A 15646-nucleotide genomic window follows, 5' to 3' on the forward strand; every position below is an offset into this window, starting at 1 on the left:
GAGGAGCTCTGCGAGCATTCTCGCGTGCTCTGCTGCGTTAAAGGGGAAGATCAAAGATGGCGGAGCAGCTAACGGAGGAGCAGATCGCCGAGTTCAAGGAGGCCTTCAGCCTCTTCGACAAGGACGGTGATGGTAAGGCCTCCATGTTCCTCTTCCCTCTTGTTGTTTCTCGTCTTCCTGCTCATTGTTTCCGTCGGGATCTTGCAAAACGGAGCGATCTAGGGTTTTATCTTCAAATTCTCGTTGTGTTTATCTTGTTCTGAGTGATTTGATGCTAAATCTGGCTAATCAGGCCCTCATTGCAACCATCATCTTTAAAATATAGAGTTCCGGTGCAAAAGAGAGAGCGTTTGTAGTTTTTTTTCCCATTCTCATTGAGTTTGTATTGTTCCGAACAGTTCGAAACTAAACCAGGACGGATCTTCCCCTAGCTTGAAATGTAGCAAAATGTTAGTTTATGCGGGAAACAGAGGAATCTAGGTTTTTTCTGTTCTCGTTCTCGTTGTATTTATCTCGTTCCGACGTTTTGAAGCTGAGCCTGCGGGATTTGTGATCTCATTGCATTGATCCTCTGGAAAATGTAAAGGTATTTTCAGTTAAGGATTGAACGAGGAGTTTAGGTTTTTTTTCCTTTATGTTCTGGTTGTGTTTGTCTTTCTTCCGACGCGTTTGACTTTAAATCTGTTTGAATCGTTTATTCTCTTGGAAAATGTAGCATAAGTGTAAGTTTAGGCGGGAAATAGAACGATCTAGTGTTTGTTTTGTTTCGCGCGTTTTGGACTTGAGTGTTGATGAATGCTTCGTCTCATTTCAACGATCATCAGGAAAATGTTGTGAAACATTAACTCAGGCATGAAATGGAGGGTTGCTGTTCTTGTTGTGTCAATCCTTTGGAAAATGTTGGAAAATTATATTTTAGGTGCGAGTTTTTTTTTTTCAAATATCTGCAATGCTTTGGAACTGATAAAGGATCTTTCATAAATGTTTGCTTTGGCTTGAGTTTTGGTATGGATATTTATGTTCTTTTTTTCCAGTACATCATAGTGAGCTAGTTCTTTGCTGATCTTACGAGGGTTATCTAGAAATATGTGATAGATTTTGCTTTGAACTCCATCTTCTTGCTCAAGAAATTGATCCATCTTGCACACTTTGAGCAAAAATGGAGAGGTGTCGGGTTCAAGCCTTGATTCTCCACCTATGTCACATGGGTGCTGGAGCGGGTGCGAGTGCGGGGATTCGGCACTTCCAAAAAACCCGGGTGCGGGGGTGCGGCAGGGGAATATATATATATATATATATATATATATATACATTTTTTCTGGTGTGTTTGTTTGAAGACTTGTTACCCACGTTCTGCTTGTGTACTTCAGCTCAACAGGACAAAATTGATGAACCGAAAGGATTGACAATCTGATCGACCCAGCCTGCTGCGTTCTGCTGACTGTCATGATTCAATCATGTATGAAACTCCCTGGTCTTCACGAAAAAAAATATAAGCAAAAGGTTTGACGTGGTTTGTTGGAGAGAGAGTCTTCAGGAGCCCTACGGCACCACTGCCACGCCACTGCCTAGGGTTCTTCAAATTTCATTTTATATACAATTGCACACAGATGACAGCTAAAAGAAATTTATTGGATTTGACATGTGGAAAAGAGAGGTCTACACAAGGCTACGACTAGAGCACCCATCTCGTCAGGAGAAAAGTGAATCCTAATAGCCACCAAGGCTCTACTCTACCACCACCATTATCATTTATTATGGAGAGAGAAAATCCTTGACGAAAAAGGATTTGGTTGGTTGAAGCATAAAGACTTCAAAAGGCTCTTGAATTTTGGTTTTAATTTTTGAGGAAGATGGATCATCATTTCCAAGTTAACAGTATGTTTTCCAATGCTGTGAATTAATTGTTTGGAGGCAGGAATAGCATGGGATGCCAACAAAGCTCGTCAGATGTTGTGGACACAAGTGCCCCTTTATAAAACAAGAGCAGCAGCAGCAAGCAGCTGTCCATTTTTTTTTTTTTAAATTCTGCAGCCCATTTCGTGGGTCAATTTAAAAAAAAAAAAATCCAAACAAAAATAGACTGAAATAACCCTGGGTGCAGTGAACGCACCCAGGATTGGGTTGACTGCACCCGATGCTGCACCCGCACCCGCACCCGCACCCGCACCCGCACCCGCACCCGCACCCGCACCCGCACCTGCACCTGCACCTGCGTCGAGTCGCGTCGACGCGGGTGCGGCACCCTGCTAGCCAAATCCATGTGACTCCACTTATTCATGTATTTTAAAGTTCATTTTGGATTGAGTGTTTGCTCTCTTTTCTTGAACATACAGAAAATCTAGTTACTTTTTGGTTTAGACATGAGTTACTGCTTTTCTTTTTGTAAAATATGAAGATTTTTTTTAAACCAGGTATTAGGGCCTATTTGGGATTGGTAGCTGGGATGGGCGTTTATGGAGTTTATGCATATGAGGAAGTGGCAGCTGCTTTGCCAGCTACCACGAGGTGGTAGCTGCCAAATCCATCCTTTAGTGTAAATACAAAGGAGAAAGGGCCTCACTTCCCATCCCAAATGCATAAACGCCCATCCTAGCGATGAGATTCCAAACGGGACCACCATGGGCGTTTGACCAAGATTTTGCCTCGGGAACACCAAATGCATAAACGCCCATCCCAGTGCCGAGATTCCAAACAGGCCCTTACTGTCATTTCTTGATCATCTAGATTTTGGTTTTGGCATGGATTTCTGCATGCTTCTGGTTTTATTTTTTAATATCTTGTAAATATTTTCTACAGCATGCAGTGGTTAAGTCTCTGCATTTTCCTGCGATAGCACATTCTTAAAAAAAAATCAAATTCATAAAGCTTAAAGGAAAATGGAGTAATCTAGTTTATGCTTTTGTATTTCTAGCTTTATTTTTTAATATGTAAGCATGCTCCTCTAGAAATCTAGCCAAATTCAGTGCATATTAATAAGTTATTTATCAGTTTGTGGGAAGTCATTAGCAACTTTCCCAAATTTTCTTTCTTCAAGTATTTTGCATTCTTCAACTTCAAGGTTTGTTTTGTATCGTATACTTCAAACAAAATCTTTGGATGGGTGTTTCTTTCTTATGTTAATCCTTTTGAAAATCTAGATACATTTAACCATATATTTTTGGATCTCTCCCTCTCTCAAGAGTATGATGGTAACCTATATGCTATGATTTTTTTGAATGTGTTCATATTCTTTAATTTCTATTTCAAGTATGAACTTATAAAAAATGGTTCAACCTCGGCGTTTGTGTTCATCTTTTCATGTGTGTGTTTTATTTTTATCTCTAATTCACTATAATTTGTAAATTTATTTGATGGTTCTGGACTAAGAATAGTCTTTCCCCAACATTCTTGCAGATACAAACTTGGATATCATATGTCACGTCATTCTTGTTTTTATTTGTTTTTCTCTTCGCATTTAGGGTGCATCACCACAAAAGAATTAGGAACTGTTATGAGATCTCTGGGGCAAAATCCAACTGAAGCTGAGCTTGTGGACATGATCAATGAGGTTGATGCTGATCAAAATGGCACCATTGACTTTCCGGAGTTCCTTAATTTAATGGCGCGAAAAATGAAAGTGAGTTTAGTTTTACAATATTTCTTAATGTGATGTTCGGAAGTTACATACTTACATTTATGATGCTTATATTATTGTTTTCTGATCTTACTGTTGGGTTTTATCATTCTTCTTTCTTTTTTAGTGTACCTATAACCAAGAGATCTGTAAAAATCACTCTTATTTGAATCACCATGTCTTTTTTTTATTTAAATCATCAATATAATATCTGACTATGTTAAAGTTATACTACATGCTTGACCATCTCCCTTTTTAAGCCCCCATCTTCACAATTGATTCTTTGGTTATTTTGATTTGATGTTTCCAAAATTTGTAGAATTTGATAGCTGTTGTTTCACATCCTTTTGAACTTTTTGATAGAAAGTTAATACAAACCATTTTTCTATTTTTACAGGGGGAAAACTGATTAAATATACCACAAATTCATAAAAGTTTGCCTATTTCTTTTTTGTAACTTGCTACTGATGAAAAAACACAATAAAATCTAACATAAATTTTTGGTTTACTTTAATTATGCAGGACTTTGTGACTGTTTTTTGGATTGATTGCTTTTGTACGTTGGGGTTTCTTACCAGTCTACCCTTGAATAAATGTGGAAATTATCAGCATTGCTTGTTTGACTTTGAGCTCTCTCTCTCTCTCATGCACACACATATTGTACTGCCTAAAATTTAATTTATGAATTGTATGAACTCTCAATTGCATACTTTGTGCTTCATCAACTTAGCAGCATCAGGAACTAATGACATATAACTAAGGCTAACCACTAAACCATCCATGTCCGGATTAAGCTAGTATTAGCGTTAGAAGCACTTAAATGTCGAAATAAGGAACTTTAGTGCATTGTTGCTAATTAGATGCTAAGCAGATTCTGATTCACATTGGCTTGTTGGTTGGTTTCTTTGTTCTTCCAAGATGACAAGAACCTCTGCTTGAAGAGTGCTTAAAATTTCAGTAGTCTACATTCTTCATGACCGAGGGATGAGTAGATCATGGTATTAGCTATCTCAACACAATTACAATGAACATGAACAAAAAATTTTCGAAGTTTAAAAGCTGCTAGAGAGATTCTTCAGATCAAAGGCAAAATTGAACACACCCTAGTTTTATTTGGTTGGCTTTTATACGTCATGTCCTTGATTCATGTCACGTTGTACTTTTCATTAGTAGATCCTGATATATTCACATTTTGTGTTTTTTTTTCTTTTGCCCTTCACATTTAAAGGATACTGACTCGAAAGAGGAGCAAAAGGAGGCTTTCAAGGTCTTTGACAAGGATTAAAATGGTTTCATTTCTGCAGCAGAGGTAAGTTGTGCCGAGTCCTTGAACATGTGTGTGTGTCTTCTTATCAACATTCATTTGATGCTAAAAAATGTGCAGCTGCGGCGATGATCAATCTTGGGGAGAAGCTCACTGATGAAGAAGTTGAGGAGATGATTCGTGAAGCAGATATGGACGGAGATGGCCAAGTTAACTATGAGAAGTTTGTGAGGATAATGTTGGCCGAGTGATGTTTACAAGAGAGGAGATTCAAGCAAGAGGTCCAGTTGGTTTATCCTATTTTTTGATTGCCTTGTTAGAAAATCGTGTGGGCTTAAGCACGTACGTTGAACCATACATCGTAAGTCTGTCTTAAGTTGGTTCGGTTCATGTAGTTTAATTCGAATGAGCCCTGTGGTGCCTTGTTTGGAACTCTATAATGGGTTGAGTTGATACAATGTCTTAAATACATTAGGTTATGGTCTCCAAACCTTATATTAATGCCCCTTTCAGACTCTTCATTGTCAAAAAGTGATTCAGTCTCTCTCATCAGGTTCAGAGAAAGGAAATGACCAAATATAAAGGTTTTGAAAGATCATACCCGTCAACGATCAATCAGAGCGCTATGGATTTAGGTATTGCTTCCGTTTTTTGTTTTGTTCTATTTTTTATTTCAATAGTTCAACGAGAGCATGTTATCGATCATGTTTTAGTTTTCGGTGGATTTATAATCCAACAATTGGTATCAAAGCGTATGTTTTCGTTGAATAGTTGAAAATTTTATGATTTCATATATATTTTTTGTTTTCATGGCGATGATCCGTTATGATTGCGGATCATTATCGAACGACATGGGGGTTCTATCCCCATTGGGATTGCCAGACATGAAGAGCTATCGAGCCCTTCGTATGGTTACCGATTTAATGGGAGGGCTTTTTTTTATCGTTGGATTGTCGTCAGGTGGTACAGGGGGCTTACCCTTATTTTGACCACCGGATTGACAAATGATTGGTTTGATTGCTTGAAAGTCAAGGCTTATACTCTTTTTGTTTTGTTATTTTACTAGCCCTGGAGTCGGTTGTTGGACCTCGATCGAAAGGGTTATGATGTCCCCTTCTGACCATCACTGGATAGCGGTTTACCTTTTATAGTCGTTTGGCGAACTGTTATTGGATCGCAACGCCGAACATGCATTTGGCTGCCATAATATTTTGATCGGTGTTACCTTTCGGTCATTGACGTTGAGCCTCTCAACTGGATCGATCGTCCACCCGCCTGACATCTTGATTTACTTCGATCGTCAATCGATAGGGATTCAACGTCGGGATTGACTCGATGATGTTCTATGACTTCGTCCTGTTTTATTGCAGGATAGTTTTGGGCTGACGGTAATCGGGATTTATTTTCATCTTTGCTGGCATCGAGGGTTAATCTTGACCATCGTCGGAAAGATTCTGCACATGCTCGTTGAGGACTGCAGTCTTTTTGGGGTCATCGTCAGATTGGCAGTGACAACCTTAGGTTTGGCCCTCTGTCGACGACTGATGGTGTTTGGTTTAGCCGTTGATTGGTGGGAACCAACCAATTTTTTTCGGCCATTGCTGTTTTTTTTTTTTTTGCAGGGCTGGTTCGATTTCCCTTCAACTGAGTCCAGGATTAGTTCAACGCCATCTGCCGACTCAGTCTGGTAGGGCGATTCATATATCGACCTCGGGTCGGGTCAGGCTCTTGTTTTAGGCCGATTCGACCATTAGGTGCAGGTCGTATTGACTGCATGTTGGTTTATCGGTTCAGGCCTCACATGATATTGGAATCGAGCGGGTCCCCTGTTTGGTTCTAGCTGATTGAGCGCCTTCTCGACTATGTCAGGTTTGACTCAATTCAAGGCAGCATTGGGGGTGGGGTGTTTGGCAGACCCGATTCAGCTCAATTTGGTTACGGGGATTGAACCAAGTTCTTTTTGTGCAGGGTTAAAGGATTGCTTTCCGGTTCAACTCCATGAGTTTAGCGGGTTGAACTCGGTCAGTTTTAGACCCTTTTGAATTTGACCTATCGGTACAAGCCTTCTATGGGTCGAGACTTTGATGGATCCGACCAAAAGGCTCAGGGTTTGACCTGTTTTGGGTCAGATCTACTTCGTGACCTGCAGGTGGGTTCGTTCGGGCTTGACTGGTCGAATATGTGCACTCAACCTTTATATGGTTATTTGGAGCACTTTATGGGTCACTTTGGTGGGTTGATATTTAGTTACGTTTTGGCACATACATATTATTGTGTTTGCTTTACTTTTCATATGCACTTATCAACATTTTTGAACGTTGGTATTGTTTTTCATTATATGTCATTGATATTGTTTTTTATTATGTGTTAGGTATTTTAAATTGAATTAATTGAATCAACATGTTGCCAAAGTAATCTATTGTGATGGCTATATGTTTGTGGTTCATGCGAATAGTGATCGGCCCAAAGGAAGATTATTATTTGGTTGAGCCCAAATGTATACTTTTAATAATGAATATGAGACAATCATTTAGTTTTTCATGTGAATAAGAAGTCGGTCCAAAGAAAGGCTCGTTGTTTGACTGACTGGTCATATTTTGATTACTGTATTGAGAGTACCACTTACAAGTTGACACTTATATTCAAAGACTAAGTGTTTATGTTGTGTTAGGTATCTTGTGATGGGTTTCACCATTATTTGAATGTGTATCTTTTATGTTATTGCATGTGAATATATCATGGTGATGTCTCGTCTTGCTTTAAAATTTAATGCACTAAAGTTAGGGTTGTTTGAGGACTTACTCGTGCATTTGGTTTTGATATCCCTTCTTACATAGTACAACCAATTTAAGGTAAGTTATAACTGTTAGAAGAAAAAATGGATTCTTAATGAGCTTATTTTACACTGTATACAAGAAGAGGATATGACGAAGTAAGAGAAGATCGAAAATGTTCATCTGACAGTAATATCTAAGGATATGTTAAAAAAAAAATATTAAGAAAGCTGCAGTTGACCTTCAATCGCAGAAGAAACAGAAAAGACATCAAGATTCAAAGTCTAGTTTGTTTTGCAAAAGGGTGCTTCACATGGAAAAGGTCTTTACCAAGTATTATGCTTGACAGAGAAGAAATGTACGCTCCTTATTTTGGTTTGTTCTGAAGTTAATTTGACTTATGTGCTCAAACACACTTGATGAATGGATTTTGGTACTACCAGTCACATAAGTGTGTATTTGCAGGATTGCCTAAGTTGCCGACTACCAATTGATGTTGTAAGATTCATCTATGTAAGTGATGACAAAACAGTTGAAATCGAGACAATAGGGACATTTAGGTTATCATTAAAGATTGTTTTTTTTTAGATTTAAAAGAAACATTTATTGTGTTGTCTTTTAGGCAAAATTTAGTTTTTATTTTCATTTTGGACAAATACATTTATTTTTTGTTTATTTAGAAATAATGAATTAAATTATTTCTTGACTCAAATCTTATTGGAATCGATTGTTTATCTACAATTGACAACCCTTATATGCTTGATACTATTATCTCGTTTAATGAAACCTTGCAAATAAGTTCTCGTGGTATAAAACTAAAATTAACAAATGAGAATTCTGTTTTGTTATCACATAAGCTCTTAAGCCATATTTTTAAACAAAGAATTAAAAGGCTTGTGTCACGTGAGATTCTTGGTTCTTTTGATTTCACTGACTTTCAGGTTTGTGTTGGGTGTATAAAAGGAAAACAAACAAACATTAGGAAATTAGGTGTTGAAAGGGGAAAAACGTCTTAGAACTAATCCATAAAGATATTTGTGGACTCTTTCTTACAGTTTCTTGAAATGGCTAACAATATTTTATTACGTTCATAAACGGTGATTTTCGTTATGAGTACTATATTTAATTCATGAAAAGTTTCAGTTCTTGGATGCGTTCAAATTGTATAAGGCCGAAGTTGAAAACCAACTTATGAAAATAATTAAGGTCAGTCAGATTTGACCGTGGTGGTGAGTACTATAGCATATATGATGGATCGGGTGAACAACTTCTAAGGCCTTTTGCTAGGTTTTTAGAAAAATGTGAAATTGTCTCTCAGTATATCATGTCAGGCACCTATAGCATGAATAATATTGCTGAAAGACAAAGCAAAACTCTTAAAGATATGGTAAAGAGTATGATTTTTTATTATACCTTAACAGAGTTTCTCTAAGGAGAAGCATTAAAGATTGCATCCTATGTTTTGAATAGGGTACCCTTTAAAGCAGTAACCAAGACCTCATATGAATTGTGGACATTTCGAAAGCCTAGTTTAAAACATTTTCATATTTGAGGATGTCCAGTTGAGGCTAGGCTATATAAAAATAAACTAGATTCCAGAACAGTTAGCTACTATTTTGTTGGGTATTTTGAAAGATTTAGGGGTTATAAGTTTTATAATCATGCGAATACGTCTTTTTTGAAACAGAAAATGCTTGTTTCTTTAAGGGTGCTGAGTTTAGGGAGAGTGATAAAGTAAAAGACATTGCCTTTGAAGAAAAGTCGCTCTCTTCCTACATTTGTGGATGACAACGATCAAATTTTTATTCTTAACATTGTTTTTTGCAAATTCGGATCAAGGTAATGTTTTAGATCTCCTTACCCAAAATCAAGCTTTTACTCCTGAAGTTCAAACTCAACAACCTCAAGAATCACTTCAAGAACTTGTGCCATTAAGAAAATCCACTAAACAGAAAAGGACAATTTTGGATGATTATATTGTCTTTCTACGAGAACATGAGGGTGATATTGTCCTAATAGAAGATGATCCAATCAACTTCCATCAAGCCATATAAAGTTTTAACTCTCAAAACTGGATTGAAGCAATGCATGATAAGATTAAATCCATGAATGACAATGATGTGTGAGATTTTGTCCCATTACCTGAAGATGTGAAACTCATTGGTTGTAAATTAATATTTAAAACTAAAAGGAATTTAAAGGGTAATGTGGAAAGATATAAGGCTCGACTTGTTGCAAAAGGGTTTACTCAAAGGGAATGCATTGACTATACAGAGACTTTCTCTTCGATTTTTATGAAAAACTCTTTTAGGATTATGATGGCACTTGTAGCTCATTATGACTTAGAGCTGCAACAGTTAAAATTGCATTCCTTAATGGAGATATCGATGAAACAATATACATGGTCCAACCAAAATATTTTGTCTCAGACAATGTCAAGAAAATGATTTGCAAACTAAAAAAATTCATTTATGGACTTAAGCAAGCCTCCTGTCAGTGGTATCATAAATTTCATCAAATTGTCCTCGTTTGGTTTGTAAAATAGATAGCTAAATAAGCTAATTGATGTCTCGAGGAGGATGCAAAATCAATGTGGAATAAGACAGCGGGTTGCATGCGAAAGGTGGCAAAGGAGGTTTTGGGTGAGTCTAAAGGCGGTGCACCGCTAGGTAAGGATACATCATGGTGAAACGAAGATGTCAAATTAGCTATCAAGGTTAAAAGAGAGTATTATAGAAATCTAAGTAAGAGTCGTGATAATGAGAATTTGGATAAGTATATGGTAGCAAAGAAGGAAGCTAAAAAAGTAGTTTGAAACACGAGGGATAAGGTATATAAGGAGGTCTATGATAAGTTGGATACCATGGAGGGCGAAAAGGATATTTATAGACTTGCAAAGATGAGAGATATGAATTCAAGGGATCTGAGTATGGTTAGATGTATCAAAGATGGAACACAAATGATTTTAGGTAAAGATGAGGAGATTAAGGAGAGATGAAAAGATTATTTTGATAAGCTATTTAATGAAAGACATGCTCAGGATCTTGGAGACTTCTCTATTCCTTTTCATGAGATGAATTGTGACTTCATGCGCAAGATTCAAAAGAAAGAAATTGCAGAGGCTTTGAAGAAAATGCAATCCAGAAAGACAGTTGTCTCGGATGGTATACCTATCGAGACTTGAAAATGCTTGGGGGAGAAAGGTTTAGTATGGTTGACAAATCTTCTTAACAAGATTTGACAGACAAATAAGATACCTAATAAGTGGAGGAAGAGTACTTTGGTGTCTCTCTATAAGAATAAGGGTGATATAAAAGATTGCACAAACTATCGTTGTATAAAACTCATGTGTCATACTATGAAACTTTGGAAGAGGGTGATTGAGTATAGGTTGTGGAAGGTTGCCATGATATTGGAGAATCAATTTGGTTTTATGTCTAGAAGATCAACTATGGAAGCTATGCATCTTCTTAGACAACTTATTGAGAGATATAGAGAGGGGAACAAAGATTTACATATAGTTTTTATTGATTTGGAGAAGGCATACGATAGAGTACCTAGGGATGTTCTCTGGTGGACAATGATGAAAAGTATCTCTCTCAGGTACATTAGTGTAATTAAAGATATGTACGAAGGAGTAATAACCAATGTTCGCACTTGTGGAGGGGTGACAAACAATTTTCATATAACGGTTGGGTTACATCAAGGATCTGCATTAAGTCCTTTCCTTTTTGCTATAATGATAGATGAACTTACGAGATCAATTCAAGAAAATGTGTCGTGGTGTATGTTGTTTGCTGATGATATTGTTTTGATTGATGCGTCTAGAGTTGGGGTTAATGCTAAGTTAGAATTATGGAAACAGACTTTGGAAGCAAGTGGTTTTACATTGATTAAGAGTACGACAGAATATATGGAATGTTGGTTTAGTAAGCAACGAAGTAGTGACGATAGTGTAGTGAAGCTTGGTGAGCAACAAATAGCGGTGGATGACTGTTTCAAATATTTGAGATCTATCATTCAAAAGAATGGAGAAATTGATGGAGATGTAAATCATAGGATTAAGGTTGGGTGGATGAAATGGAAAAGTGCAACTGGAGTGTTGTGCGATCGTAGAATGTCATTGAGGTCGAACGGGAAGTTCTATAGGACGACAATTAGACCCGCTTTATTATATGGTACGGAATGTTGGGCTGCCAAGAGACATCATTTTCAAAAAATGAGTGTAACTGAGATGCGTATGCTTCGATGGATGTGTAGAAATACACTAAAAGATAAGATTCGGAATGAGGAAATACGTAAGAAGGTCGGCATTGCATCCATTGAAAACAAGACGAGGGAGAATCATTTACGATGGTTTGGGCATATTCGACGAAGGCCTAATGACGCTCCTGTTAAAAGAGTGGAGAAATGGGAAAATCTTTTAGCTAAAAGAGGTCGGGGTAGGTCTAAGAAGACTTGGATGGAGATGATAAGAAAGGATATGAATGCTTTGAACCTCATCGAGGACATGACATTCGATAGAAATGATTGGAGGATAAGGATTCGTGTGGAGAACCCAAAATGATTTTCCTTTTGGTTCATTTCGCCGACCCCAATTGTTTAGGATGAAGGCGTTGTTGTTGTTGTTGTTGGTTTTGAGATGAATGTGATTGATAAATGCATATACCATAAGTTCAGTGAGTAAATTTATTTTTCTAGTTTTGTATGTGGATGACAAATTGTTTGCTAGAAATAATATAGGCATACAGATTTCTGACAAAAAATTTGAAATGAAAGATATTGGGGATGCCTTTTTTGTATTAGAGATACAAATGCATCGAGACCATTCTTGGGGTATTTTTGGATTATCACAAAAGAGTTATATCGAAAGGATTGTGGAAAAATATGACATGAAGGAATGCAAATTGGGGGTACTCTCGTTGCAAAATGAGACAAGTTTAGTTTCACTCAGTGCTTCAAACATCAGTCTGAAATTAAAGATATGGAACAAATTTTCTATGCATCTGTTGTGGGGAGTTTTATGTATGCTCAGGTATGTACGTGTTTGGATTTACCGTACGTTGTTGGGATGTTAGGCAAATATCTTAGTAACCCAGGTATGAATCATTGGAAAGCAACCAACCAGGTTATGCAGTATTTGCAAAGAACAAAAGGTTACATGCTCAGATAGAGGAAGTCAGATCAGTTGGAGATCATTGGGTATTTTGATTGTGATTTTGCGGGATGCCAAGATAGTCGCAGATCCACGTTAAGCTATATATTTTTTTTGGTCGGAGGAGCTATTTCCTGGAAGAGTGCCAAGTAGACACTCATTGCTTCTTTCACCATGGCAATATAAATCGTTGCTTGTTATGAGGCATCCAACCATGTGATATGGCTACATAATTTTGTCATTGGTCTGCGGATTTTGGATAATGTTGAAAGATTGCTTAAGTTATTTTGTGATAATAATTCAGCAGTGTTATATTTCAATAATAACAAGAACTCATCTAAGTCAAATCATATTGACATTAAGTTTCTTGTTATTAAAGAAAGAGTGCAGAATGATCAGATATTGATAAAACATATTAGCACAAATTTCATGATTGCGAATCTGCTTACTAAAGGTTTGCTAACCAAGGTTTTTCATGAGCATACTGCTCGCATGAGTGTTTTATCATTTTATGATATGTTGGTTTAGTGGGAGTTTGTATTTAGTTTTATGATATAATAAAATTCTCTTTTACCACTTTGGTATAAAGGTAAAGTTTTAGTTGCATTCTGTACTCATTATGTTGTGATCTCATTAAAGTTTTTAGAAAAGACCAGTTGAAAATAGGTATGTTTAATCACATTGCATGTAATTTTCATGTTTCACATCCATACTTGATCTATGTCATTTGGTTGTGTCAATATACATGATCATTGATAGATCGAATTACGTTATTTGTAATGAAAAACGCTTTGGTTTTATGTTGACATGATCAATGGACCGGATTGGTAGAGATATCAATTGATAAGACAATATTTGTGAGCTCATAAGGTTACAATGTGTGATTATAAGGTTATGTATGTGGCCCAAGTAGGGGATTGTTAAAAAATCGTGTGGGCTACATACGTTGGACTACACATCATAAGTCTGTCTTAGGTTGAGGACTAGTTCATGTGGTCTAATCCGGATGAGCCCTGTAGTATTTCAAATGGTATGAAACACTATGTGGAGGGACCTGCTCTGTTTGTAACTCTATAATGTGTTGAGTTGAGACATAATCCTAAATACATTAGGTTATAGTCCTTAAACTTTATATTAAGGCCCCCACTCTTCAGACTCTATTGTCAGAAAGTGATTCAGTCTCTCTCATCAGGTTTAGAGAAAGAAAATGACCAAATATACAGGTTTTGAAAGATCATACTCGTTAACGATCAACCAAAGCGCTATAGATTCAGGTATTGCTTCCACTTTTGATTCTGTTCTATTTTTTATTTCAATAGTTCAGCGAGAGCATGCTATCGATCATGTTTTAGTTTCGGTAGATTTATAATCCAACATGCCTTAGCAATGGAACACCCATACTTGTTTTTGCATCCTTTTTGGAATTCTACTTTCGGATTAGGGTGTGTTCTCTGTTTTAGCTATATATGATACTATTATGATAGATCTTCCATGTATACTGGAATTTCCATCATTTTGATCGTGATATCCTGCTCATCTGTTTCGTTTTTCAACATCATTTGAACAATATTAAAATGCCTTTTAGTTTCCTCTTATTGCTTCAGCAAGTGATCTGAGTTTTGAATTATCGAAGGACATTTGGTTTTGTTTTAAGGTTAGGACATTTGGTTCTGATTTAACTTTTTAACCTTCTCGAGCATGCCTGTTGCGATGCTGTTTTGGTAGTCGGTAATGTATTGACAAACTTTAGCTGAGGGAAAATCTTGTAATATATCCTTTCTTTCTTAGGGATATCTAGGGAAAATAATGGCATGTTTAAGATATAAAATTTTAGAAGTATGCAAAGCATAAACTTCAAACCATGATAAAGTGACAATAATATCATGACAAATTTGTGATAATATGAGAATATCACAATTTTATTATTTTTGAAATATCGCAACAAAATTATGATATTTTCAAAACCTCCCCAATAATATTTGAAATTATGATTAGAAATAGTGATTCCTTCAACAATGTAAAACAACTTGCCCGAGACTTTTCAGTTTTTGATTTAATAAAGGTTTATATTTGGTACTACCTGTGGTACCACACTATCTAATACTTGCATTGCTTTTCTAATTTTTGATTGAATGTTTTTTGCGAATAACACTATAAATATATATTTGTTGTTGAGGATGGGGATTGTGCTGTTTGGCCCTTTAAAAATTCATTCTTTTAGGTGTTTTATGCTAGATTTGAAAATCAAATATATTTATCAAGATATTTTATTTTTAGCGAAATTCTTTATGCTCGAAAGGAGCCTGTCACTTACCAAAAAATGTTGAATTAGATCCAAAATGAGTCTTACCATACTCCAAATTGGAAAGAGCCATCTTACAAATCTTATATTGTTACCTAATGCAACGTTTGTATTCCCATCTATAAATCCCATATGACAAAATTACCATGAAACTAGAAGCATCAAATAAACTTGAAATTCCTAGGCCTACTCGTCAAGCGAACCTAGCGAGCTTAGTATTTGTTGTCCGTCGGTCTAAGCTTAATTGTTGATCTCTCAAAGCAAACATTTTTTTATGACCCATTACATGTGATCATGCATAATATTCATATTTTATTTATCTTTATTTATGCATGATTCATGATAAAATCATATTAAAAATTCATGATTATTGTTGTTTTCGAGGTTTTGTTTTAAATCATTTTTTTTGAGAAAATATCGCATTTTCTAATTCAGCCCTGCATTTTTAGTAATTTAGAATTTTCATAATTATAATTTAGCTAGATTAGGACTTAATAACTAATTTTAATTAGTTTATAATTTTTTTTAATTTTTT

General features: G+C 36.2%; 2 protein-coding genes across 4 annotated transcripts in view; both read left to right on the plus strand.

Moving 5' to 3' along the window:
* On the plus strand, positions 1-5142 carry LOC149832188 (calmodulin-like). Of its 3 annotated transcripts, XM_090014356.1 has the most exons (4): positions 1-132; positions 3462-3619; positions 4845-4925; positions 5001-5142. In XM_090014356.1, exons 1-3 carry the CDS (start codon positions 57-59, stop codon positions 4899-4901), a joined length of 291 nt encoding a protein of 96 aa, XP_089870482.1. In that variant the 5' UTR covers positions 1-56; the 3' UTR covers positions 4902-4925; positions 5001-5142. The 3 variants fall into 3 exon arrangements, with proteins under 3 accessions (XP_089870482.1, XP_089870481.1, XP_089870483.1); XM_090014355.1 differs by lacking the exons at positions 4845-4925; positions 5001-5142 and adding an exon at positions 4139-4824; XM_090014357.1 differs by lacking the exons at positions 4845-4925; positions 5001-5142 and adding an exon at positions 4014-4136.
* The window catches only part of LOC149832189 (uncharacterized), a 26465-nt gene continuing 15948 nt past the window's right edge, over positions 5130-15646 (plus strand). Inside the window, exon 1 of the mRNA XM_090013184.1 lies at positions 5130-5515. The gene's annotated coding sequence lies outside the window, so the exon portion shown is untranslated. The remainder of the gene's footprint in view (positions 5516-15646) is intronic.

Source organism: Nuphar pumila, chromosome 7, assembly GCF_984573655.1.
Source record: "Nuphar pumila chromosome 7, dmNupPumi1.hap1.1, whole genome shotgun sequence".
Classification (NCBI taxonomy): domain Eukaryota; kingdom Viridiplantae; phylum Streptophyta; class Magnoliopsida; order Nymphaeales; family Nymphaeaceae; genus Nuphar; species Nuphar pumila.

Coding starts and splice junctions, on each gene's coding strand:
- LOC149832188 (XM_090014355.1), top strand. CDS start 57: ATGGCGGAGCAGCTAACGGAGGAGCAGATCGCCGAGTTCAAGGAGGCC. Junction 133..3,461: donor CTTCGACAAGGACGGTGATG/GTAAGGCCTCCA, acceptor CTTCGCATTTAG/GGTGCATCACCACAAAAGAA. Junction 3,620..4,138: donor TAATGGCGCGAAAAATGAAA/GTGAGTTTAGTT, acceptor TTAATTATGCAG/GACTTTGTGACTGTTTTTTG.